Below are 23,639 nucleotides of genomic sequence, written 5' to 3'. Positions count from 1 at the left end.
CGGTCCGGTACGGGGGCAACACTGAGGGTTGCGATCCGTTGCCGGACACGGAAAAAGATAAAAAAGACAAAAAAAAAAAAAAAAAAAAGAAAGTCTAGTTCAATAAGTTTGAATTTTCAGTGTTCCTAGTTGCAAAATTTAATAAGATTGCTTTAAAATAACATTTTCTACTACATAGAAAACTTTATTGGTTAATGTTTAATTATTTTAAACTAAGGTCCCTAAATTAATCTAAAAGTGTTATGTTGAATATGCATATATGTTGAATATGCATATACAGCATTTCATGTAAGTTTTTACTGTCCATCCAAATAAGAATTGCTCATGGCGTGCTTGCAGTGTCAACACTTACATGAAATGCTGTATATGCATATTCAACACTTCATTTTGGTATTCATGTTTAAATATTTCCTTAATTTTATTTTTTCAGGATGTTGACTTACACAGGGATGATTACTTTCACTCAAAAGCATGTTCTAAAGCGTGTTGTAAATTGTTTGCTTAGAAAAGGATCATCCTTTTCTGCACAAGGGAGAGGCAGTATGGGAAGTGATTAAGAGGACAGACTGTGGAGCAAAGCACCACTGCTTAGGTTCATTTCACAGCTTCAGCCCTTAAGGGTTGGGCAAGGGCTAGTTATTTAACTTTTTTATGTCTCGGTTTTCCATTTGTAACATGGGTTTAGTAGTATCTGATTTGTTAGGTTATTTTAAGGATTAAATTAGTTAATACATGTAAAGCACTTAAAACAGTTCCTGGCATTCAGTAAATGTTAGTTGTTGTTGTATGTCCCCACTGAGGAGGAATACTGGTGCCAATCTTTTTACCAAGCCTGGTGTGGCAGGGTTATTAGTAATTGGTTTCTTTGATAAACTTCGGGTGTATTGATATATCAGGAAGTCTCATGACTAACTCAATGAAATACTTAATGGAGATTCTGTCATGTATTTGGCATTATATTAGGTGCTGAGGTTGAAGTGATGACCAATATATATTGCTCGCTAGGAGCTTGTAGTATATAGTAGGAGTCACAGACAAGTAAGATGTTATTTTGGAGAATGATAAGTACTATGATAGAGGTAAGCAGGAAATGCTTATGTATCAAATAGAAGGTCACTTCAGTCTTGCTGGGGGAGGGGGCATCTGAGAAGGTTCCCTGAAGAGGTACTGAGCCATGAATTACATGCAAGAATTAACCAGGTGGGGGTTAGGTGGCTGGAGATAAGATTTGGAAGTCTACAGCCTGAAATTACCTCAGGAAAGTGTGCAGAACATGGTGTTGCAAACATACATGTCTGCAGGTAACATAAATGAAACAGGCTGGATGTTTTTTAAAAATGCTGTATCAGCAAGATGAAAATGACAACTGATACATGGACTTAAGTGTCTGGGAGACTCTAGGAAGTAATTATTGCTTTATGGCAATATGGGATCAGGGTATCCAGACCTTCCAGTTTTTTGAGAGAAGCCAGAAATGAAGATTTTGGTATGGAATTCCCTTATTTTGAAATGTTGGCAGATCAGGGTAACTCTGGGGGCATTGGACAATATTCATTGAAAAATCGAAACAATAGAGTTTTGGTCACTAAAATTAGCCTTTTGAATGGCCAGTTTGAGATGTTTTTGGTTTAGTGTGGCAGGGTGAGGGGGGAACTGATGGTACCCCAACTGGCCTGGGAAAAGGAGCCTATGACAGATTTAGAAAGAATGTCCAGAGAGGCAGAAAAACTATAAAGAGTGCAGGGTCTCAGATGCTGAGTAAAGAGAGTGTTTCAAAAAGGAGAGTGGTCAGCCATATCAAAACCTTCAGATAAGGACTGAAAAGTGTCTACTGAATTTAGCAACAGGGTCGTTAACCTTGGCAAGAGCGGTTTCAAGTAGAGTTGTGGGGTTGGGAGACAAGGTTGCAGTGGATTCAGGAGGGAATTCAAGTGCAAAGAGGCAGGGTTCAGCTCTTTAAAAAAACATGGGTATGAAGGAGAAAAGACAACAAAAGTTCTAGGCTCTGGGTTCTTAACCTGGGATTTGTGGACCTCCCAATATTATATACACACTTTGTGTGTATGTACATTATTTTTGGAGAGAAGCCTTAAAGCTTTCATCAGCTCCTCATAAGGAATCTATAACCCCAGAGAATTACTTCCATCAGGGAACCTATAGTTGAGTGATTTAGGCATACTGTATTTACATACCAGTGGGTAAGGAGCAAGTAAAGCAAGAGAGGCTAAAGATCCTAAAGAGTAGGAATAGGGTATTGGAGGACTATAGTCCCTCTGGTGGTAAAAAGAGAAAAGATGCAGAACATTGGTAGAGGTACTAATTTAGATGGGAAAGAAAAAAATGGGTGTAGATGCACTTAAATTTATACATGAATGGCAAGAAACTGAAGTAGTTCTTTGTTCACACTCTCTCTCTGTTATGTAGGAGGTGAGTTGGGTAGACCAAAAATGAATGAAGAATGGTGGAATATGATGTTTGAGGAAGGTAGAAGAGGTTTGAAATAGCTATAGTGAAGAGTGGGAAAGAGGATAGTTGAGGGAAATATTTTTGGATTCTGTTGAGGGTCCACTTATAGTTGAAGACCATTACTAGTGAAACCATGTTGAAGACGATGTAACACCCCACCCCTACCCCATCAGACTAGGGAGAGAGCAGAAAAAGCATGAAAATGGATTGAGCTATGATTGGGGTCTTGCTGGGCAGGTGCAGTTGGGAGGATAAGAGGCAAAAGAGATGAGGGTATTAGTAGAGATAGAAAGGGAGTGAAGAACAGCATGGGCTAGAAAAGTACTGAGTTTGAGGAACTGGATGTCTCATTGAGGTGAAAGAACAGCAGGAGTATAGGAGAAAGTGGGAAAGATGTAGAGATAGAAGTCAAAGAGTACATTTGTGGGGTTAGGAATGAGGTTTTCATCCTAGTTTTATGTCAGAATTACCAGTTGCATTTTAAAAAACACAGTTTCCCAGGTCTTATTCTGGATCAACTGAATAGAATCTTTAGGGAGCTGGGCTGAGGCATCTTCATTTAAAAAGTTCCACACATGATTTAAAATTTTTAAAAAATTTATATACAGTAAAATTTACTCTCTTTGGTTTACAGTTCTATGAGTTTTGACAAATGCATAGTGATGCCCTTTATTGGGATAGGGTACATAGGAACAGATGAGGAAATAAGTGTTTTTGAGCACCATCTAACTTGCTTATTGCACTAAAGCTGTAGTCATTAAGTTTAGAGGATTATTATAGAGAATTAACATTTTCTCCATCACTTTCTCAAGTGTAGATCTGGGATGAATGCATTTTTTTTTGTAAAGAGCCAGATAGTAAATAGTTTAGGCTTTGCAGGCCACTTATGGTCTCTGTTGCATATTCTTTGTGTGTGTATGTTTACAACCATTTAAAAATATAAAAAACATTCTTTATACTGAACAAAAACAGGAGGAGGGCCATAGTTCACTAACCCCTGGCAGATAATCAATAGAACAGTAAATCAAGCTCTGACATAACATTTGCTGATTTCTGAAGTGTAAATACTCCCATCGTAGCTGATTTCAAGCTACCAGTGTGACATACTGAATGTCATACTGATGCTTGGTAGCACAAATTATTTCCATTATATAAATACAATAGATGTAAATAAACTTAAAAGCATAGACAGTTAAATAAAATGTTGTAAAATATTAACAAAGTGATAAGTTTTGAATATTTATTACCTTAATTTTTAGTGTAATTTATTTATTTATTTTTTGGGTGGCTGACTAGTATGGGGATCTGAAACCTTGACCTTGGTGTTACTAGCATCACGCTGTCCCAAGTGAGCCACAGGCCAGCCCCTTGTGATTTATTTAATTGCGGGCTTATATGATTTAATTTTTGATAATGACTGAGTAGAACAACAGCTTGCAAAATTCTTTGTTTCCCCTCCAAATCTCACGTTGGAACAAAATTCTTGAAGACGTAAAAATCAGCTCTCTCTAGCCTGTATGAGTTGGGTTCAACATATCATTGAACCTAAGGATCAGAGAGGTGAGATAATTTACCAAATCTGGTTTAAGTGGTAGAACCAGAATAAACTCTAGGTTTCTTTTAATTTAATTTTTATTTCTATCAAAGCAGTGCAAGTTCATAGTTTAAAAAGTCAAGAGGTACTACAAGGTTTGTAGTAAAAAAATAGCAGTTCCCTACCCTACTCTCTTCACCAGCTTCTGATTCCCAGAATGCTTAATAACTTTCAATTTTTTCTTCTGGTTTTTACCTCCTTATTTTTCATAATATGCTTACACAGTTTTTCAAATTTTTGATATTATTTATTTATTCTAAGGAAGGTAGTGATTTAGTTCTCTTATGCCATACACACTCTTTCCTTCTTCCTTTTTCTCAATATATTTATATCATAGTTATAATTGTTTCTTAAATTATCTTTCAATATTTACACTATTATGACTATTTAGTGTTCATAGCCAAGCCATTTGTTGTATTATGATTACATTTCCTTTCTTACATAACTTTTTCTTGGAATTAATAATTGTCTTGGTTTATGAACATTTGCATGCATTCTTTATGTGCTTAAGACAATATTATCCCCACACTCTCTGACAGAACTATAAAATTCATCTCAGCATGGTTAAACATTTGATAGTCTATCATTTTCATTTTTTTTCCTTCGACATACCCCCTAAGCTGCCCTTCATTCTCCTCTTTGAATCCCAACTATTATTTTCAGCTGTCATCCTACTACTCCAATTCAGCATCATCCTGGGGATGCCATTGCTTCTCTCCTGTATTAGCGTCCATTTTCCTGAATTTTACACCATTTTCTTTCCTAGTTTATTTTTTTATTTTGATGGTGGACATCATTTAGGAGCTTCCTAAAAAAGGATGTGGGAGGTAAGTTGTTTGAGACTTTGTATATCTGAAAATATCAATTCTACCCTCAGAGGTAATTGTTAATTTGGAGGATATATAATTCTAGCTTGAGAATCATTTCTCCTCAGAATTAGAAGATTTTTTATTCAGTGCTGCCAGTTTCCAGTGTTGTTGTGGAGAAATCCAAAGGCATTCCAGACCTTAGTCCTTTGTGACCTTTTTTTTATGATAGATTTTAGGAACTTCTCTTTATCCCTGATGTGAAATTTGACAGGGATGTGCCTTGATGTAGGTCTGTTTTATTCATTGTGGAGCATACTCAATGGCACTTTAATTCTGGAACTGTATGTCCTTCAGTTCTGGAAATTTTTTCTTATTTAAAAGTTTCTCTTTCTGTTTTCTATAACTTCTCTTAGTGTGATGTTGGATCTTCTGGGTTGATTTTCATTATTGTTTTTGGCAGCTGGCTGGTAAGGGGCTCTGAACCCTTGACCTTGGTGGGTTGATTTTCTTATTCTTTCATCTTTTTTCCTGTTTTTCATTACTTTCTTTCTCTTTTGTTCCACTTCCTGGGAGATTTCAACTTTACCTGCCAGCTTGTCAATTGACTTAAAAAAAAAAAAATCTCTATTATGATTTAAATATATAAGGGCTCTTGTTCTTTGAGTGTTACTTTATTAGCGATCTTGTTTGTGTTTTGTAAATGCGTTATTTCCTTTTATATATCTATTTTTGTGGGTCTGTGAAGTTTTCTTCTCTGTGAATTCTGTGTTTATTTCCAAGTTCCTTATTTTTGTTTTGGTCCCCTTCTTTAATGTGATGGCTTTCTTCAAATGTCTGATGGTATTTTTTTTTGTTTTTTTTTTTCCTTTTTGTCTTTTTTACTGACCGGTAACGGGATCGCAACCCTCGGTGTCGCGCCCGTACTGGGGACCGGCAACGGGATCGCAACCCTCGGTGTTGCGCCCGCACCGCGCTCAGCCAGTGAGCCGGAACCAGTCTCCACATGGGATCTGAACTCTCTGCGGGAGTGCCGCCGCGCTCCCAAGCGGTGCACTCTCCAGTGAGCCACCGGGCTGGCCCTTGGTTTTTTTAATTATGGTAAATGTTCATAACATAAAATTTACCATTGTAACCATTTTTAAATGTATAAGTTCTGTGGCATTAAGTACATTAATGTTGTTGTGCAACCATTATCACTATCCATCTCCAGAATTTTTTCACCTTCCTCAACTGAAACTCTCTACCCATGAAATGCTAGCTCACATTACCCCCTCCCCTCAACCCCTGGCAACTACTGTTCTACTTTGTATCTCTATGGATTTAGAGAATCATGTGTCCTTTTGTGACTGGCTTATTTCACTTAGCATAATGTCTTCAGGGTTCACTCATGTTGTAGCATGTGTCAAAATTTTCTTCCCTTTTGGGCCGGCCTGGTGGCGCACTGGAGAGTGCGCCGCTTGGGAGTGTGGTGGCGCTCCCGCCGAGGGTTCGGATCCCATGTGGTGACCGGTTCCCGCTCACTGGCTGAGCGTGGCGCGGGCGGAACACCGAGGGTTGCGATCCCGTTGCTGGCCAGTAAAAAGGACAAAAAGGAAAAAAAAATTTTTTTTCTTCCCTTTTAAGGGGTTTGTTCTTTTTTAAGAATGAGACATACTAGAAAGCTGATTTGAAGCTCCATGTGAGTGGGCAGGACTTGTTAACTGGAGGCCTTCACTGAAGGGTGATAAGATGATGAACACCTTTTTCATTGGGTAATCCCAAAATATCTATATTTTCAGGTCTTTTGGGGGTCCTGTCAATTTCTCTCTAACTCCTGCCTAGGGGTATAAGTTCATTGTTCAGAGAACTGAGGTGGAAAAGGGGCCTGAGATCTACCTGTTTGGCAGACTTTTCCTTAATTCTTCTGTTTTTGACTAAGGGCTCACCCCTATTCTCAGCTGTGCTTGGTGTTCCCTGAGTCCAGAGCCTCTCTAGTTGTTTCTCTGGACTGGCAAGTTGACAGGCAGCCTTTGTCTAGGGTGGGGGAGGGGTAGTTGCCTGGTTGCTTGAGGTGGGGGTGGGGTTTGGGGAGGAGAACTGAGGTCTAACTGCTCTTTCTATAGACTCTCAGCCTATTCTGTTTTAGGTGCCACCTTTCAATCCTCCTTTCAGAGATTCATTGTGCCTACAATTCCTGACCTTTCTGGGGTACAGTGTTGTGAATCAGATTGCTTTTTATTAAACTTTCTCTCTTCAGGATTGGTTTTCAGTTTTTGTACTCTGCCTAGTCACATTAATCTGGTTGCTTTTCCTGTATTAAAGTTTTGCTACTATCATCTGCTGTTATTTCCTTCCCTAACTTTTTGTGTGTTTATAGCTTTAAAAGTGTACGTTATTGCCATTTTGGAGTAATATATAGAGGGAATAAAGAACTATATATATTTAATTCAGTATATTTTAGCTACTGTATTCCATCTGCCTAATTTTTTTTTTTAATCCCATAGAAACTTTTCAAAAAGACATCAAAAAGTTTGGACCAGCAGCACTGGCATTACCTGGGAGCTGAAATGCAGACTCCCAGGCCCCAACCCATACCTAGGAAATCATATTCTGCATTTTACAGTATCCCTGGGTGATTTATATATGCATATTAAAGTGTGAGAAGCACTGGTCTAACTCACTGTGCCTGCTGTAGTACTTGATACATGTTAAGTGCTCAGTATATATTTTATAGAATAAACACCTGGTGGGTCTTCTGTTGGATAATGAGAAATGTAGAAAAGACTCAGTAGTTAGAAATACTGTTTTGGGATCAGAATATAGGTATTATTTGAAGCTATGGGAGTAGATGAGAGTATAGAATAAAAAGAGGACCAAAGAAATAATCTGTTTTAAGGTATAGATGAAGGAAGAGAGGGCCGTCTAGGAAAACTGAGAGCTGAGGAAGAACAGAGGCCGAGAATACATGAGGTGTGGAAAAATGAACAACCTTGAAAGAGAGGGCTACAAGGTTAGTGGTGTCCTTCAAGGAGAGCAGATTTTAGAGAAGGCTAGGAAATGGGGGAAAAATACTTTCTGGGAAGATATTGAAGCTGTAAAATAGTTTATTTAATTAAAGTGTAGGGAGAATGATGAAGGAGGAACCTCCAGAAGACATAATGGAATGATCAGCAATGAGAGGATGGGTTGATAGGGAGGCAGCTCAGAGCAGTATTGGGATGAGAACATAGGAGGTGGCCAGTGGCTAGAAGGGATTTCCACTATTCCCCATCTCCTACTCCCCATGTAGCATTTCTTTTAATTCTCTTAATTCTCTCTTGGACTTTAAAAAAAAAAATACATACACATACATGATGTTCCTTTAGTTTGGAACACTGTATATCTTGTCCTCCTTGACTCTTTCTAGATTCAGTGACCTTATTTTGTGTTCTATGGCACCCATACCTTGTCTCTCTCTCTTTTTTTTGAGGTATGCCACATACTCTAATATTCACCCTTTTAAACATACTACTTTAAATATACTTTCTCTTTAACTATGTTTAACCACAATTAGTTAATTTTATGTTTTACTATGAATTGGCCACTGGACTGTAAATTTCATGAGGGCAGGTATTATGTTTGTCTCGTTACTATCTTTGGTATCTACCCTAACACCCATACCAAATAGCTAATATTTATTTGATTGCTGTATGCAAATGCTGTTCAACTCATTTATTAACTCATTTATTCCTCATAGGATGTAGGTACTATTTTAGCCCCATTTTTATGGATGGAAGCAACAAAGACTTAAAATAAGTTGGTGTTCAATCAGTATTTGATGAATGAACACATTTATTGAATGTGTACTTTGTGCTGGGCACTGTGCTGTATGTTCAGATTATAGAATTACAAAAGTCTTTGGTGAAGGTTTCAGATAGAATGTTGGTTAAAACTTGGTGACCCTAGGGCCAGCCCGTGGCTCACTTGGGAGAGTGTGGTGCTGATAACACCAAGGCCATGGGTTCGGATCCCTATATATAGGGATGGCCAGTTAGCTCACTTGGGGGAGAGCGTGGTGCTGACAACACCAAGTCAAGGGTTAAGATCCCCTTACCAGTCACCTTTAAAAAATACCCCAGAAAACAAAAAAACTTGGTGACCCTGAGTTGAGGGAAAGACAGCTGGCTCCTGGTTTGTGTGGTACTTGGAATCAAAAGGCTTGATGTCTTCTGACTTTGCTTACATAACTAAATGTGACCCCAGCACAGACTGGAGACATACATTTAAAAACTGTTTTAGCTCTGTTTTTCCTTTCATTTTTGATTTAAAGCCATCCTTCATAATGCCAAATCCTAGCATAAAGTGTAAGGGCTCAGAGCTGCCATGTCTTCCTCGTTTTAATAAGTACCTAAATCTGATTCTTAAGAAAAAATATTTAAACATTTTATTTGGAACTAATTTCAAACTTACTAAAAGGTTGCAAAAATAAAAATATGAGGGTACTTCAAAAAGTTCATGGAAGGATTTGTATTATTTTTTAATTCTATTTTTCCATGAACTTTTTGAACTACTCTCGTACAAGGAACACCCAGATGTCCTTTACCCAAGTTAATCTGTTAACATTTTATTCCATTTGCTTTATTATTTGTGCTCTCTCTTTTTAAAATGATACTGCTTTTTATGAACAACTTGAGAGTAAGTTATATTCATCCTGGCCCTTAGCCCCTAAATACCTCAATGTGTATTTCCTAAGAATAGGAATATTCCCTTACATAATCACATTACACTAGTTATCAATTTCAGCACACTTAACGTTGATACAGTACTTTAATCTACTATTTGTAGATTATGAGCAAAGAAGTAATTTTTTTACAATGCTGCAGCCCCTGAATACTTTAATTAAAAATATTCTGGGGCCGGCCCGGTGGCGCACTGGATAAGTGCGCAGCTTGGGAAGCGCGGTGGCGCTCCCGCCCGAGGGTTCGGATCCCACATACAGACCGGTTCCCGCTCACTGGCTGAGCGAGGCGCGGGAGCAACGCCGAGGTTTGCAATCCCGTTGCTGGTCCCCGGTCCGGTACTGGGGCGACACTGAGGGTTGCGATCCGTTGCCGGACACGGAAAAAAGACAAAAGACAAAAAAAAAAAATATATATTCAATGTTCTTTTTGCCATTTGCAACAACATGGATGAGATTGGAGAAACTTATGTTGAGTGAAATAAGCGAAGTATAGAGGGAAAAATACTGCATGTACTCACTCATAAGTGGGAGTTAAGAGAGAAAGAAGGAAGGAAAGAAAGACCACAGTGGTGCAGAGGGAGAGAGCATACCAAGGGATAAAAAGTGGAGTGGGGGAAAGGGGTAGTGGAAGAGGGAGATAGGGGATTAACTGGATGGGGGACATTGGGTATAATTGCAATTTGTGGTAATGAGCACATTGCCAGTATGGACCTGGCCATCACATCTTGGGCACGAGTGGTGAGTCTGCTTTGTACTCCATGAATCCTGTTCAAGGTAGGTATTTAGCCACTTAAAAAAAAGTGTGGATTGTAGCAATTTCTCCCCCATGCAGTAATTTCAGCAATCTGATATTTCTGTTGTTGTTGTTTCTTAATAACAGCTTTATTGATAAATAATTCATTCAGTAGTTTTTGGTGTATTCAGAGTTGTGCCGTCATTGCCAGAGTCAATTTTGGAACTTGTTCATTACCCTGAAAGAAATCCTGTATACAGTAGCAGTCATTCCCTATTCCCCCTTAATCCCCAGCCCCAGGCAAACGTTGATCTGCTTTATGTCTCTATAGAGTTTCCTATTCTGGATATTGAAATCATATAGTATGTGGTGTTTCATGACTGGCTTCTTTCACTTAGCATAATGTTTTCAGGTTCATCCATGTTGTAGCATATATCAGTACTTCATTCCTTTTTATTGCCAAATAATATTCTATTGTATGGATATATACCACATTTTATTTATCTTTTCATCTGTTCATAGATGTTTGGGTTGTTTCCATTTTTTTGGCTATTAGAAATAATGCCACTATGAACATTCATGTACAATTTTTTGTGTGGATATAGGTTTATTTCTCTTGAGTATGTATGTAGGAATGAAATTGCTGAGTCATATGGTGACTCTACGTATTTAACCTTTGAGGAACTGCCAGACTGTTTTCCAAGCAGCTGCATCATTTTACATTCCCACTAGTGATGTATGAGAATTCCAATTTCTCCACATCCTCACCAACACCTGTTATTATCTGTCTTTTTGATTATAGTCATCCTAGTGGGTATGAAATGGTGTCTTTTGATTTTGATTTGCATTTCCCTGATGGCTGATGATGTTGAACATCTTTTCGTGTGCTTCTTGCCATTTGTATATCTTCTGTTGTTGTGGCTCCTCCCTCCTATGTGGGTCCATGGGAACCCTGTTAGTAGTTTTGCTGGCTTGAGGGCCACCAAGGCCCTCTTCTCCCCTGCGGCCTCCAAGCAACTTCATCTAAAGGGCACAGCTGCAGCTTTTGCCAGCTCCTGCTCATGCGCTCACCAACTCCAGCCTTGAAGCAGCCAAGGCTTGAAATGGTCAGAGTGGTTTTTTCTTTCTCTCATAGTGGTTTCTCCCACCTTCATGCACTCTGTAGGTCTCTCCTCCTCTTCCCCTGATCTTTAGCGGCCCCAGCTTGGCTGTTATTGCTTTTTAATAGTTATAAATTGGTTGGTTTGTGGGAGAGAGTGATGCTGGGGACTATCTATTCTGCCATCTTGACTGGAAGTGCTCGTTTTACCTATTTAATCTATCCTTCTGTATGGGGCTATTGCTGCATTCCTCCTGCTGCTCCCCAGCCCCCACCCAAGTAGAAACCCTTTTCACCCCTATCCGGCTCTGCCTGCTGCATCAAGATGCACACCTCTGAGGAATGTGCCTTCATCTGCTTGGTCTCCAATAGGCAGCGTTATCCTGGCCCTATGCTACTGTGCTTATTTTACTCAGCCTTACTACCATGCCAGGTTGCTCCTGTGTGAGGACTCCCTCCTCTCCCTGCTTGTGCTCTGAGATCCTGTGCTGTGCTGCACCTTCCGGTCTCTCACTCACTCGGGCTCTGGCACCTAGCTCTCAGCCCTCACACCCCTACATTCCCCGGACCCGGACCCTCTTAATAGCTTTTTAACTTGTATATATTTCAGGTATACAAAATGATGTTTTGATTTACTTATCTTGATGTGCATATACGTAATGAAGTGATTACTATAGTAAGCAAATTAGCATAACTGTCATCCCATATAGTTACCTTTTTGGGGCAGGGGATCGTGTTTGTGATAACAGTACCTAAAATCTGCTCTCTTGGCAGATTACCAGTATACAGTACAATATCATTAACTATAGTCCTCATGTTGTACATTAGTCACTTAATGGCTTTTGGACTGAGTTGTTTGGGAAGGGGCTTCACATTGTCTTTTGAGAGACACTGATGTTTTACTCAATTAAAAGTTGGTATTTTATTAGAAGGAAAAAAACTCAGAAAGCTTGAAAATTTTTCTTTTCAGGCGATTGGTAGAGTTCCAAAAGGATTCCTTCTTTGTCTAACATTTAACATAAAATATTACTTAATTTGATTGATAATTATTTGAATCTTAATGGACATTGGTTAATGAGCTGTTCCTGACTGAGGAAATTAGAAAACAAATAAAAATGTACACCCACAAAATAGTATTTATTTCTCTTCTAGCTCTTCCACCAAAGCCACCTAAGCCAATGACTTCAGCAGTTACAAATGGAATGAAGGACAGCTCTGTTACTCTTCAGGATGCAGAATGGTACTGGGGGGATATTTCAAGGTAACCAGAATGCTACTATAATTGAATGTGGGTTTTTTAAAAAATCATTTTTGAGAATTAGTAGTTAAAATAAAACACTTCATTGCCCCACCAGTTGTCATTTAAAGATTATTATTTTAAAAATTGTGTGTGGAACATTTCCAAGTGTCTTAATGCTTTTCTTCCCATGAAAAAGTGACAAGAAAATCTTTAAATTATGGGTGTGATTATTACTTTTAATACAGTATTGAGGATGAATTTCTGAATAAATGAAACATACATTTAAGATAGTTAAAAGTGTTTTAGAATAAAAGATACTTTTAGGTACTTAAATTTCTTTACCTTTCTCTAAGGCAATGGTTCCAAAATCTTTGCATGCACAAAAATCAATTGAGGTGGAGCCCAGTAATCTTCATTCAGTAACTCCCCAGAAGATTTTGATGCAGACTCTTACATACCTTACTTTGAGAAACAGTACTCTAGGACAAATTTGCTTTTAGAATGAAATGTTGTTTTAGATAATTTAAAACCTAGAGAGAGAATGAATATATATATATGTAATATATATATAAATTTGAATATATATATATATTTTTTTTCTCGTTAAATTTTGTTTTAGTGGATCTCAAATGTATTTTCTTTTTTTTTTTTTTTTTTTTTTTTTTCCATGTCCGGCAACGGATCGCAACCCTCGGTGTTGCCCCCGTACCGGACCGGGACCGGCAACGGGATCGCAACCCTCGGTGTTGCCCCCGTACCGGACCGGGACCGGCAACGGGATCGCAACCCTCGGTGTTGCCCCCGTACCGGACCGGGACCGGCAACGGGATCGCAACCCTCGGTGTTGCCCCCGTACCGGACCGGGACCGGCAACGGGATCGCAACCCTCGGTGTTGCCCCCGTACCGGACCGGGACCGGCAACGGGATCGCAACCCTCGGTGTTGCCCCCGTACCGGACCGGGACCGGCAACGGGATCGCAACCCTCGGTGTTGCCCCCGTACCGGACCGGGACCGGCAACGGGATCGCAACCCTCGGTGTTGCCCCCGCGCCTCGCTCAACCAGTGAGCGGGAACCGGTCTGTATGTGGGATCCGAACCCTCGGCGGGAGCGCCTCCGCGCTTCCCCAAGTGGCGCACTAGCGCAGTGCGCCACCGGGCCGGCCCGCGTATTTTCTTTTTTTGAAAAAGCCCTATCCATTTCTGCCAAATCAGGTTCCAGGTTGATGCTGTAGTCCTCTAAACACTTGTCCTTCCCTTTCTCTATTCTCTCCTACTACCAAAATGGCATTCATTTCAATTCTTTTTACCCTTACCATTTTAACCTTTTTTAAGTGTACAGTTCAGTGGCATTAAGTACATTCGCATTGTTGTGCAACCATCACCACCGTTCATCTCCAGAACTTTTTCTATTCCCCAACTGAAATTCTAAACTCATTAAACAATAACTCTTCATTCTCCCCTCCCCCAGCCCCTGGCAAACCACCATTCCACTGTCTGTCTCTATGAATTCAACTACTATAGGTACCTCATTTAAGTGGAATTATATAATATTTGTCCTTTTGTGACTGGATTACTTCACTTATTTCATGTCTTGAATGTTCATTCATGTTGTAGCATGTGTCAGAATTTTATTCCTTTTTATGGCTGAATAATATCCAATTACATGTATATACCTCATTTTTGTTTATTCATTCATCTAGACGTTTGGATTTGATGTACATTTGGATTGTTTTCAGTTTTTGGTTATTGTGAATAATGCTGCTGTGGGCATTGATGTATAAATATCTGTTTGAGTCCCTGCTTTTGATTTTTTTGTATATACTTAGAAATGGAATTTCTGGATCATTTGGTAATTCTGTGTTTAACTTTTTGAAGAGGACTTAATATATTTTATATTGAAATTGACCAGAAAAATTTTATTTTAGTATTGTACAATAAAAGGGTCTATTATATTTAAATGCCATTTAAATTTCCATTTAAGACCTGTGGTTCTACTGTAATTCAGAGATCTTTTATGCTTTACTGTTTCTTTTGAGTGTTCTAGTATTATTCCTTAAAATCCTAAACCAACTCTGTAGAAGGAATTTGTTGTCAATGTAAACTTAACTTAGAGAATATCATATTGAGGGCCGGCCCGGTGGCGCACTGCTACAGTGCGCCGCTTGGGAAGCGCGATGGCGCTCCCGCCGAGGGTTCGGATCCCACATACAGACCGGCCGCTCACTGGCTGAGCAAGGAGCGGGGGCAACGCCGAGGGTTGCGATCCCGCTGCCGGTCCCGGTCCGGTACGGCCGTGACACTGAGGCTTGCGATCCATTGCCGGTCACGAAAAAAAAAAAAAAGAGAATATCATATTGAAATATTGTTAACTTAGTGAATTTACCCCCCTCTGTTCAGAAACAGCTGCCACTGTTGCTTAAATATAATCTCTTTTCTAAACAGCTGCTGGTTTTTCCTGAAACTCTACAAGTTCAGACCTGCCTAAGCAAGCCCTAAAAGCTTAATGGAAACACTGTCCCCTATAGACAGTTGAAATCTGGAAGAGTTTAAAAATAAAATAGCCCTTCCTTAGAGTACATAACAGCAAAAATCAAAACTGAAAGAACATATCTAGTGGGAGGAACTAAATGGCCTCGGAAGTCCTCCATGATTCTATAAGTTTAGATATACCTATCTTCCAACTAGCCTTAGTAATAATAACATGTGAAGACAACCACTGCTTTAGTTTTTTCATTTTTTCCTGTAATTCTTCAGGGAGGAAGTAAATGACAAATTACGGGACATGCCAGATGGTACTTTCTTGGTTCGAGATGCCTCAACAAAAATGCAGGGAGATTATACTTTGACTTTGCGGTAAGTACTTTTTTCAGCCTTTTGGTTAGTGTCCTGCTAGTGTTATTTAGTTCTGTTATTTTAGTTCATTTAAAATAAATTTATTTAAATTTTTATAAACACATTTTTTCATATTTTTATTTAATTTAGGTACATAATTTTCTGTTTGGCTAGCTTTCTTTTTTCTGTACATTAAGTATTTAAACATCTTGTATAAAAATGGCAACTCTTTTTATCTTTATGTAGCAATAAAATGAAAAGACTAAAATCCCCAAATTTAAGGGAGTAAGAAGTATACAGTTGAACTTATGAATGAAGTAGAAGTCATGAGCATAGTCTAAGGTTATTCATGAATACTATCCAGCCAGTAACCCTATTATTTTCCTTAGTGAAGACTTCAAAAAGTAGGATTCAAAATAAAATAATTTTGTCTGATGAGGATAAGTAGAAGATAAAGCAGTTCTCAGCCTGTATTATGTTTTCCATGTGGGCATATTAGAATCTTTTAAGTGGGGGATGTATGACTTTTTATATTTACAAAGATGGAGCATATATTTCTTAAAAAGATTAAGAAAAACTGCATTAGATATTTCTACATTTAATTTTAATGGTTATAATAACCCAATTACGATTAAGTCTTATGATTTTTTAATAAGGGACTGTCCAATGAAAAGAAAACGATAACCACAGCAACAATAACTACTAACTTCCTTGTTCTAAGCACCTTACATGCAATATATCATCTGTTCTTTACAACAACCTTATGAGGTAGGTGTTGTTACTATTACCATTTTATAGGTGAAGCAACTGAGGCTTTACGTAGTTAGGAACTTGCCTAAAGACATGTAGCTAGAAAGTGGCAGAGGAAGGGTTCAAATTCAGATTTATCTGGCTCTTTGCTGCCTTTCCAGCCTAGTATCATTAGGAAAAATAATGCCATATTTTATTCCAGAAATTTGGAGGCACTATATTAGTTTCTGGTAAAGATATTAAGAAGTTAATACCTTAGCATTTACTTGAATTGTGCTGAGGAATAATCAGTATTCTACAGTGGTTCACTGAACACAGTTTTATTCCCACTCCAGTCAGACTTCGGTCTCTACCACTCTACAGGGACTGCTAAACCAATGGCCACTTCTCTCTTCTTACTTTTCCTGGCCTCTTAGCAGCATTAGTCACAGACACTTCTTCCTAGAAACAGTTTGTTGTCTCGGCTATTATGACATCACACTTTCCTGACTTTTTTCCTAACTCTAGGCTACTCCTTTGCTCAATATCTAAATGTTAAATGTTCCAGGGCTCAGACTTGGGCCTTTCTTTTTTCCTTTGTATTCATTCTCCCAAGGTGAGTTTGTCCTGTCCCATGACTTTAACATACAGCTATGATTTGTGATGATGCATAAACCTCATCTCAACTCTAACCTCAGAATGCTAGAGGCACATATCCAGTTGTTTACTTGACCTTGCCAATTATATAATTAAGGGATATACTAATTTTAACTTGGTCAAACAGAATTCTTGATTTCTAATCTTACTCCCCATACCCAGTCTGTTCTAGTAGTTCCCTTTTTTCAGAAATAGTACTCTATAGTTATTCAAACCACAAATCATTTTTTCCTTTCTTTCCCTCACTTGCATTCCATCAGGAAGCAAGTCCTGCTAACTCTTCTCCAAATCTATGTTTGGAATCTCCTCACGTTTCTTTCTGTAATTCTTTACCATCCAAATATAAGCCAACCATCATCTTGCCTGATCTTTTGCAATCACCTCCTAAAAGGCCTCCCAGCATCTTCCAACTTAGATCTTGCCCACTCCTATTCATCATTTTCTGCACAGCAGTCAGAGTGATCATTTTAAGATATGAGTCTGATTACTCTTTTGCTTAAAACTCTTTAATAAGAGTTTCCTACTGCATTTAATGTAAAGAATTTGAATTTTATTCTAATTTACAAAACTCTGTTTGACCTGGCCTCTACTTTATACCTCATCTCTTGCTTCTTTCTCTCTCTCTGTCTCTCTCTCTATCCACTGCATTCAACCTCATTAGCCTTTCTGTACCTCATATGTATGAAGCGCCTTCCTGCTTTAGGGCCTTTGCAATAGCTGTACCATCTACTGTAATGGTCTTTTTCCTGATCTTTGCATGGTTGGTTCCTTTTTTTTATTCAGATCTCTGCATAAATGTCTCCTCTTCAGGCCTCCCTAACCAGTCAATTTAAAGTAGCCATCCAAGGATATACATTGCTCAGTTTACTTCTCTGTATGGGCTGCTCACTATATTCTTCTCTCACCTAGTCTTTCTCACCCCACTAGAATGTAAGTTCCCTGAGAGTGGGAACTTTGTTTAATCATTGCTTTATCCCCAGTACCTAGATTAGTGCCTGAAAATAGACAGGCAATAGATAATACATGTCTAATAAATATTTATTAAACGGATGAATGTCTTTCTTATTTATCTGGAAAATGGTTTAATTCCACACTTGGGTGCTATTTTACACCTAGATTCCTAATCGCAACTAACTAAAAGCAACAATTTTTGTATTTTATGGATGAGGAAAGGAGCCTGTGAAAGTTATATGTAACTTATCTGAAGTGATAGTACTGCTCAGGAACAAAGGCAAGCAAAGGGTCCCACTCACTGCTTTCTAGTCTAGGGCCATGATGAGAATTCTCATGCTAGAGTCCTACATCTGGAAGGGTTCTTTAATGTTACCTAGTGCAACTGGGTTTCTTCAGATGTAGGAATTGTTTGAATAGCATTTCTCAGAAAGGGCCTAAATGAGAAAAAACACCATACTCAGTTCAGTTTTTCCCACTGTATCCTCACAACACTCTTCTGACACCAGATATGTGGGCATTTCTCCCCACATGCCAAGCAAGCAATCAGTTCTTCAGCAGACACCAGCTGGGTGTCCTCCAATTCCAATTCCGACACTATTTACCTGGAGATAGTGTCAGATCCCACAGGTTGAGGGCTCAGTTCCCAAGACTGTCCTCCACTTCAGATGCCTGTTGCAAGCCCAGACCTCTGAACTTCTGACCGACCAGTTATAAATTGGGGTTCCCACGACCCCCGCCTTGGATTCAGTTAATTTGCTGAGTAGCTCACAGAAGTCAAGGAAACACTTATTTATGTTTACCCATTTAATATAAAGGATATTACAAAGGATACAGATGAAGAGATACATAGGAGAGGTATGAGAGAAGGGGTACAAGGCTTTCATGTTCTCCCTGGGCACACTACCATCCAGGAACCTCCATGTGTTCAGCCATCCAGAAGCTCCCTGATCCCTGTACTCTTGGATTTTTATGGAAACTTCATTATATAGGCATGACTGAAGCGTGGGCAACTGTATAGAAATGTGATTGGACAAAAAGATATGATCTAATACTAATAGACTGAGTAGGTAAACCCAGAAAAATCCATCTGTTCAGATTCTTCTTAGCCTCTCTGTGCAGCATTTCTTCCTCTGGGGCAAGGGACCAGACCACTCTTGATATGGGGATCTTATAACCTACAGTCAGACAAGGTATTTCAGAGAATTTAGTGTGGCCAGCTCCAAGACAGAAAGGCAGGAGAAGATTAGAGTCTTGCTTTGGAAAGCTGGGAACTGTGAATAAAAACATATATATATATACACACATAGATATATCTCTCACAGGGCCATTTGATCTTTCAGTCATAGGGAGCTAGCATCTTCCTTTTGAAATAGTTAATTTTATTGTTGAGCAGCTGTAAAGTTTAGAGGATTATCTTTGTGCTGGGTACTGTGCTAGGAGTGGGAATATGGATATGAATACATGGTTATACCCTCAAGAGTTCACAGTCCACGTTTGTAATAGTTGAATAGGAGAGATACACATATGCTATACCTTAATGCAGTGTGCTAAGTGTTATATCAGGGTTCTCCCAATTTCCTCTTCCCCATAAACCCTGGTAACCATTCTTCTACTTTGTTTCTATGAATTTGACTATTCTAAGTACTTCATATAATCAAATCATATATTTATCCTTTTGCATCTAGCTTATTTCATTCAGCATAAGGTCTTCAAGGTTCATCCATGTTGTAGCGTGTGTCAGAATTTCATTCCTTTTAAGGGTGAATAATATTCTATTATATGTATATATTCCATTTTGTTTTTTCATCAGTTGGTAGACATTGGCAAGAATGTTCTAAAGCTTTCATGTATCTAGCACAAGATCTGACATATAGTAGGTGCTCGGTAAATATTTGAATGAAGGACAATAAACGAGAGAAAGATAAAGAGAAGGTTTCTCAGAGGAAGTGACAGTTGAGCTGGTCCTTGATGGCTTTTGCTAGGCAGAAAAGTAATGGTTTTTATTCAATTTAATAAATACTTATCGCTCAGTGCTAGTTACTCTGTAGGGGATCTAACAATGAGTTAAAACTTTTGTCTTAAGGAACACATAGGCTAGTGAGGGAATAAGAAAATTGCTTTGGGGCCGGCCCGGTGGCGCACTGGAGAGTGCGCCGCTTGGGAGTGCGGCGGTACTCCCGCCGAGGGTTCGGGTCCCATGTGGTGACCGGTTCCCGCTCACTGGCTGAGCGCGGTGTGGGCACAACACCGAGGGTTGCGATCCCGTTGCCGGTCCCCGGTACGGGCATGACACCAAGGGTTGCGATCCTGTACCGGTCAGTAAAAAAAAAAAAGACAAAAAGAAAAGAAAAAAAAAAAAGAAAATTGCTTTGAATTAAAGTTAAAATAACAGGAGACGTTCAAACAAAATGCTTTGGGGGCTGAAAGGAGGAAATGAGAGAATATAGAAAATCATTAAAAGAATTACTTTCTGTAATGATGAACATGATAATTATCCTAATTTGATCATCACACATTGTATGCAGGTATTGATATTCAACTCTGTACCCCACAAATATGTTTGATTAGTTATTTTTCAATAAAAAAGCCAAGAGAGAATATAGAAAGCTGACCTTCATAGAAGAAATTACATTTGCAGTCTATCTTAATGAGGGGATAGGTTTGGACATGTAGAAACTGGGAGAGGAGTTGCAGCAGGAATAGAAGACAATAGGAACAAAGATTTAGAGGCAAGAAATTATAGCCATGTTTTGTGAGATGCAGTGTTGCTTGGCTAGAGGGTAAAGTTTGTAAAGAGGAGGAAATGGTTGAAGGTAGAAGGTTGAAAGGGGGTCATGTTGAAAAGGGCCTTGAATTCTAAAATTTGGAGTTTGTATTTAATATTAAGGATAGGCAGGGGGAAACACTGTATTTTCTTTTAGCACAGAAGTTATGATCAGACTATATTTTAGTAGAAAGAATAAAAGAGGACAGATACTAGTAAAGAGTTAGAAAGCTATTATGAATTCAGAGGAAATGATGATCCAGAATAGGATTTATTCTTTAATCATTTAATGTTTACTGAGTGCCCACATGTTTCAGATACTGTTCTAGGCAAAGGAAATGATGAAGAAGAATGACATGGTCTCTCTTCTCTAGTGTTTATATTCTTGTGGGGGTAGGGAGGATTGAGGAGAGAAAGACAAAATAAACACAAAAAAGAAATGAGATAACTTCACAGTATATGAAGTGTTATGTAAAGATACATAGGATTATATTATAGAGAACTTAGGGAAATGGAATTTAAGATAGTTTTGAGAAGGGCCTCTCTGAGGAGAGGATCTCTGAGAACTGAAGAATTAAAAGAGCCAGCCAGGAAAGTGTTCCAGGAAAGGGAACAGAAAATGCAAAGACTGATTTGGGCAAGATTTGGTGGATGTGATGAATAAAGAGACCATTGTGACAAGCTTACAGTGTGAACCAGAGAGTAGTAGGATATGAAACTGAAAGGGAGAAGGAGCAAGATACAGAGAACTTAATGGGCCATGGTAAAGAATTTGAATCTTATTTCTAAGTGCAAAAAAAAAAAAAAAAAGTTGATGAAGAGTTTTAAATAGGGAATGACATGATCAAATGATTATTATTTATTATTATTATTATTATCAATTACCTAGGTTAGTGGCTCTAGGAAAGGAGTTGAGGAGTTAAAAGGCAGTGTGGAGTTAAGACCACAAGGGATTTGGCAATAGAATACATTTGAGGTTGGGGGGAAGTTGAAGATGGCTGGTTTGAGCCTTCTAGGCTTAGAATGAATGTGCTATTTATAGAAATAGGAAAGTCAGGAGCAATTGTTTTATTGAGGAAGAAGGGATAGATGTTGATTTTTAGCTGCTCCAGATCTGCCAGGTAAAAATGTATCTAGAATATAGCTAGAAATGTAGGCTTAATGCTTATGAGGAAGTATAGGGCTACAAAAAGAGTCAGGTACCATATGCATAGAGTAAATGGGATTTTAAAGAAAGAGTATATAGAGGGGGGAAAAAAGGTAGAGGCTGAAGGCAAAATTTTTTAGGGAATAACTGTGTTTGGAATCATGAAGGAGACAGAAGAAGAATAGTTTGAGGTTGAAAGAGAAGAGTAATGTTGTCAAAGTCACAGGAGGATGAAATATTAAGAAGGAAGGTGGGGGAGGGAGGAGGAAGGGCTGGGATAGAAGGAAAGGGGAGAGTCTAAATTTGGTAAAAGTCATTGGTGACCCTCAAATGAGAAGAAAGAGTGAAACCAGACTGCAGAGAGTAGGCAGTAAAGAAGTAGAGGTTTTTCAGTTCAATAAACATTATTTTTTAAATAGGTAAATAGTATTCATTGTAGAAAATCTGGATGCTTAGCAGATCTTTAAGAATCTGCTATCTTCTGGGCATTGGGCCAGGTGCTGGAATATAAGGACGAATGTTATAATTCTAACTGTTCGAGAAGATTACAGTGAGAGAGAGAGATGTAATTAAAAATTCACCAATCCTCAGTTCCTTCATGTCTTCACTTCTCTCTTTCTATGATTAAAGTCCATGGTCCATTATTAAAATTACCCTATATATCCTCAGCAAACTTGCTCTGCTCTCCCTCCATTGTAGTCACCTAACTAAATTCCAACATTTGTTAAATTCAGCTCACCATCTATGCTTTGCTTATACCTGGACAGCTGAATGTGGAGAAAGACACTGTCACACTGACTGTTCTCACATTAAATTCATGACTACCAACTTTAAGTGGGCCTGTAGTACTGCTCAACTTAACTTCTGTATTTCCACAATCCGTTTGCCTTTCCACTTTCCTAGATGACAATTTCATGTTCTTTTTTCTCTTCAAATTGACAACTGTTCTTCCCCCTTTTACCTAAAGAACTTGCTTCCTGTTTCATCGGAATTTGTTCACAGTCAGAAGAGAACTCCCTTATGCTCCTATTGCCACAGCTATCAACATGTTTGCACATTAATGTGAATGCTCTGCCCTTTTCCTGTTTCAGTGGATCATGTCCTTGTCCGGGGTCTACATCTCTATTTATGGACTGGATCCCATCCCATCCCTCTAATCCACTCAAGGACATCACTCTAGGAATTATCTTGTCCTCTTTTTTGGATCAACAATTTTTGTCTCTCTACTGAGCCATTCCCATCAGCATATAAATATGCTGTATTATCTCTCATTTAAAATAATAAAGAAAATTCCTTTGACCCTATATATTTCTTTCTAGCTACTTCACTGTTTCTCTGCTCTCGTTTACAACTATTTGTGGAAACAGTTGTCTATGGGCATTTCTTCTCTCTCTTCTTTCATTTTCTTGAATCCACTCCAGTGTGGCTTACACTGAAACCATTTAGTCAGGGTCACCAGTGATCTCTACTTTGCCAAACCCTGTTGATAATTTCCTTTGTTGAAATGCTTTTTATTTTATTTTTTTGGTGGCTTGCTCGTACGGTGATCCAAATCCTTGATGTTGGTGATATAACACCGCGCTCTAACCAATTGAGCTAACTGGCCAGTCAAACCAATTTTTGAAAGCATTTCAGGCTGCTTGGTTAGCTCAGTTGGTTAGAGCGTGGTGTTATAACACCAAGGTCAAGGGTTTGGATCCCCGTACCATTCTGCTGCCAAAAAAAAAAAAGAAAAAGAAAAATTGGTTTTTAGGATATCACACTTTGAGTTCCCCTCTTACTTCATTAATTGCTCCCTCTCAGTTTCCTTTGCTGGTCCTTCCTCATATCCCTGACTACTAAACATCTGCATACCTCAGGACTTAGAACTTGGATCTCTTCTCTTGTCCAACTATGCTCATCTTCAGATAACAT

At 38.7% G+C, this 23,639-nt stretch overlaps 1 protein-coding gene across 1 annotated transcript in view; it reads left to right on the top strand.

Annotated features, from left to right (window-relative positions):
* Positions 1-23,639, top strand: part of PIK3R3 (phosphoinositide-3-kinase, regulatory subunit 3 (gamma)) — a 96,187-nt gene that overhangs the window by 38,382 nt on the left and 34,166 nt on the right. Inside the window, 2 exon segments of the mRNA XM_008566436.1 lie at positions 12,553-12,661; positions 15,397-15,495. Of these exon segments, the coding sequence (XP_008564658.1) occupies positions 12,553-12,661; positions 15,397-15,495 (208 nt within the window).

This window comes from Galeopterus variegatus, unplaced genomic scaffold (assembly GCF_000696425.1).
Source record: "Galeopterus variegatus unplaced genomic scaffold, G_variegatus-3.0.2 Scaffold242, whole genome shotgun sequence".
Taxonomy (NCBI): Eukaryota; Metazoa; Chordata; class Mammalia; order Dermoptera; family Cynocephalidae; genus Galeopterus; species Galeopterus variegatus.
Note: the sequence above shows the minus strand (reverse complement) of the source record. Positions and strands in the feature narration are given on the sequence as shown.